This window comes from Zeus faber, assembly GCF_960531495.2.
Source record: "Zeus faber genome assembly, chromosome: 9".
Classification (NCBI taxonomy): Eukaryota; Metazoa; Chordata; class Actinopteri; order Zeiformes; family Zeidae; genus Zeus; species Zeus faber.
In genome coordinates, this window is record NC_137197.1 from 23349570 (window position 1) to 23354249 (window position 4680).

A 4680-nucleotide genomic window follows, 5' to 3' on the forward strand; every position below is an offset into this window, starting at 1 on the left:
CCCGCCGTCTTCCTCCCATTCTGAGGGAGTGCGTGGGTGGGTGCGTGGGTGGGTGGGGTGGGGGAGTGGGTGGGGGAGGGGGGGCGGGCAGGGAGGGGGGGACGGGGGGAGGGGGATGAGTCGATGACGACCGATCAACCCCACCGTGTCAAGGGGTGGAAGGAGGGAGAGCAATGAATCCTCCCGCGTGTGCCCTCCGCCCGGAACGTCTCAGTATCTGCCGTACTCGTACGATGGAGGGATGGAAGACGAGCGGAGGCGATGGGAGACAACGACGCTGAGACACCGCTCCAGCGCCGGGGCTGGGAATACTGAGTCTGAGAAAGTGACAAATGCAAAAGTAAATACCCAAATCAGGGACGACAGTGGAGACAAAGACAAACACAACCTGCAAAGTCTGTCTTTCTATCCATCTAAAATCGATCCCTCTGTCTTACACACACCACACACTCACATACTCACAACCCAGGACAATGTGCAACATCACGTTCTGTGATGTGGACAGCAAGGTGGACCAGTACTTTCAGCCGACTCTCTACATCATAGTCATCGTTCTGGGCCTCCCCACCAACTGCATGGCCCTGTGGGCGGCCTACATGCAGGTGAGAGGCAACGCGCGCGCACACACACACACACACACACACACACACACACAGCCATTGCTTCCAACCTTAAAACCTCTTCTTCGTCCATCCTTCCTCTTGCTTCTTCTCATTACTCGTCAGTCTCTCTCGTCTGTCCCCCATCTGCTGCCTCATTTCCTTCATCCATCTCCTTTCCTCCTTCCATCCCTTCATTATCAACCCCAATATTCCTTAGAACTCTTTAATCCATCCCTTTCGCCCTCTTGCTTCTCCCTCGATCCCCTGCTCCCCCTGATCGTCCTTCGATTTCTCTGTTTCCCTCAGTGACTCTCTCCCCCTCTTTTTCCCCTCTCTCCCTCACCTCCCCTCTCTATTCCCCCGCCTCTCTCCCCCTTGTCTCTCTGTTGTAACGAGACGAAACGTTTTCTGTGATGCATATAGATTCCACCGTGTGTCACGCTCTCTTGACCCTCTTTTACATATGAAAACAATATTATTGAAATCATGTTAACTTGTGTGCGTCTTGCTGCTGGAACGATTAATAAAGTCAAATCCCATGTAATCCAGGTGCGGCAGCGTAATGAGCTTGGCATTTACCTGATCAACCTGTCTGTGGCCGACCTGCTCTACATCGCCACCCTCCCACTGTGGATCGACTACTTCCTGCAACGTGACGACTGGATCCACGGCCAGGAGAGCTGCAAGCTGTTCGGCTTCATCTTCTACACCAACATCTACGTCAGCATCGCCTTCCTCTGCTGCATATCGCTGGACAGGTACCTGGCCGTGGCCTACCCTCTGCGCTTCGCCAAGGTCCGGAGAATCAAAACAGGTACGGTGGGGACGGGTGGAAGTGGTTTGAAGTACATTCTCCCGTGTTGCATTCGTTCCACGAATCAAACATGACATAAAATGGAAGGGAATGTCCTCACTGTGGTGTTCTCTCGTCTCCACCCCTTCCTCCTCCTTCTCCCCCTTCTGCTCCTCCTCCCTCACCCCACCCCTAGCTGTCATGGTCAGCGCGTTGGTTTGGATCACAGAGATCGTGGCGAACTCCGCTCCCTTATTTCACGACGAGCTCTTCAAAGACCGATTCAACCACACCTTCTGCTTCGAGAAGTACCCCATGCAGGACTGGGTGGCCGGCATGAACCTATACAGGACCTTCCTGGGTTTCCTGGCCCCCTGGACCGCCATGCTGGTCGCGTACCGCGGCATCCTGGCCGCCGTGCGCTGCAACATCTCGACGGAGCGGCAGGAGAAGGCCAAGATTCAGCGCCTGGCACTCAGCCTCATCCTGATCGTGCTGCTCTGCTTCGGGCCGTACCACGTCCTGCTGCTGTGGCGGAGCGTCATGTTCCTCAACAAGCCGTGCGACTGCGGCTCGGAGGAGAGCATGTTTGCCGCCTACCACGTGGCGCTGGCGCTGACCAGCCTGAACTGCGTGGCCGACCCCATCCTGTACTGCTTCGTCAACGAGGGGGCAAGGCACGATGTGGGCCGGGCGCTGTCGGCGCTGCTGGCCGCCGCCTGTCACCGCGGGGGCTCCAAGCCCTCGCCGTCCCACGCCGACATGCTCAACGCCGGCTCGGTGACCCTGGACACGCCGCTGTCGGCCAAGAAGCAGCCCTGCGTCTATGCCGACGGGGCCAAAACGAGGAGCTACAAGACGGAACTGGTGGCTCTGAAGGAGGAGTGTCTACAGATGACCATCCTCAGTGTTAGGAAATAACAAATTCTGACACATTCAGTGAAAATGACGAAAATGTATCAGCACGGTCCGATGTTAGTGGTTGGCTCTGATATTGCAAATGTGATACTGTCTGACTTTGTAATGGGCTCCACCCTGCTTGCAAACGCATGTGCTCATGGTACTGTCATGCCCTAAACCAACAAACTGCAGAGTGAAAATTGCACGGCGGACGATAATAATACTGATATAGATAAACAGGAAGGAATCGTCCTTAAAGTGTGAAGTCGGGAAATTGTATGGATCAATTCTCTGCACAACACCGGTATGGGTACAGGACGTCGGATTCCATTAGAGGGAGGATTCCATTAGGGAGAGGATTCCATTAGAGAGAGGATTCCATTAGAGAGAGGAGTTATGAACTGAATTCGGACTGGAGGAAGACTGAGCGGGACCTGCGCCAGTTCTTAAGACTCAGGACGCTCTTACTGACAACTGCATTTTGAGAAATTGAAAAATGAGATTTTCCGCACACCATCTAAATGTGCGATCAAAATTTCTTAATTGAGTGAGGGCTTCAGGTTATTCTCCTCCCCACCGGACGGACCCCCGGCGTGGTGCAACAAGAATCTCGTTTTTCTTTTTTGTTTTTTTTTCGTAACTACATTTTGGAAAAAGTTTTTAAAGAATTTAAGAGGAAATTTTATGATCAGAGTCGTTTGCCGTGTCGTCACTGTTTCTCCAGAAGGAAGCGATGAGGCCTCATGAGGAACTGCAGTTGGTAAACTGTGTTATCTAGAATGTTAAGATTGTCAGTGTAACGTGAACCATGTTTTCCGTCGTCACCACAGACAGCACAAAGGTCAGAGGTCACTCGACTGCTGTGGCAGGAAAGGTCCCACTGTCACCATATCTTATTCCACTCGGTTCAAGTTCAAAGTCTACATTTCAAACTGTTTCAAATCCTCCACCGCAAGACCAGTATGAAGCATGGAAATACCGCTATAATATTTATAAGGAGAGAAACCAAATGGGTCTGTTTTAAGCACAAGGATGCATGCTCTGTTTAGGTGTAAATAGTAAGTTAAATGGTTTTGGTCAAGATAAATATGTCCAGTGAGTCGAATTCCACAAATATTTGAACACAATGACTGTCCAGTATTTTATTGCTGAATAGACCTACTCTATGCATATTGCTGGGCAACCGTATTTCAAGATGAACTTCACTGCCGTGATAAATTCCAATGAATAAACTCCCAACGTTGGAGGGCATTCTACTGGACCCAACAATACACCTGTTTACATTCCTCCATCTGAGATGCATTACGTTTTCTGGGATTTCTTCTCTCGATGAGAATGACCTTCTTTAGATATTTCCCCCTTTTGTTCCACATCTGGCCTTCAGTCATTAGTATTGATAATGTTCCCCATTCAAACCATTGGTGCAGCAATTATTATTATTGTTATTATTATTATTATTATTATTGTTGTTGTTGTTGTTGTTATTATTATTATTATTATTATTATTATTATTGCTGTCTTTGGGATTGTTGGTAACTGCAAATTTGTGACACACAAAAAAAAACAAAAAAGTAAAACTGCAGACCATCAGAGAAGGAAATACCCAGCACGTCAGAATTACAGTCACATGTATCCTTGAAAGCAGAAGCTAGGAGAGTCTGTCCAACACCAACACACCACTTCAGCTTCATCTTGAGCTGCTGTCACTTCAAAAAAATAACGAGATCCCATCAAATTGAAAATCTTGTACTGATAAGTTAAGGAAAATATCTGACGTGGCATTTTGCCTGTGGCCCAGGTGACAGGTAAATTAGCGGCAGTTCAATACAACCGCAGTTCCGCCTTTCAGTTTCAGCCACTTCATTGACAGTAAAATAAATCTTGTACATCACACTGTGTGTTCCCATGCATTTGATTTTGAGTTTATTAGTGGGGTAGAGCTACATCTGTGTGCTGGCAGGTTTTTTAGGAATTTAATTTTACGGACATGGTTTAGACTTCAAATTTACCGACACGGTCAAAAGTTGATCATTTCTTACGAATTGAAAAATAAACCAAAAAAAGTGTGTATGTGTGCGTGAGTGCATTTCAGAATACATGCATTATTTGTCATAGTACAGTATGTGTCATGCAAAACCGTCACACACAGAAACACACTCTTTCTCTCTCCCTCTCTCTCTCTCTCTCTCTCTCTCTCTCTCTCCCTCTATTCCTCTCTCCCTCTATCCCTCTCTCCCTCTCTCTCTCTTTAGGCCACATCCTATTATTATCCCACACATTTGATGGAACCTTACTGTATATTCATGACCTGTCTGGAGTGGGTGGACGTACTGTGATAGGAGAGGGTGTGTGGGTGGACAGAGAGAGAGAGAGCGAGAGAGAGAG

The 4680-nt window shown here is 48.7% G+C and overlaps 1 protein-coding gene across 1 annotated transcript; it reads left to right on the top strand.

The window, feature by feature from the left end:
* Positions 1-473: 473 nt before the first annotated feature.
* Positions 474-2316, top strand: gpr4 (G protein-coupled receptor 4; the record flags this gene model as incomplete). Its single annotated transcript, XM_080006985.1, has 3 exons — positions 474-602; positions 1152-1416; positions 1592-2316. The coding sequence occupies 3 exons, from the start codon at positions 474-476 to the stop codon at positions 2314-2316; spliced, it is 1119 nt and encodes a 372-aa protein (XP_079863111.1).
* Between the last annotated feature and the right edge of the window lie 2364 nt (positions 2317-4680).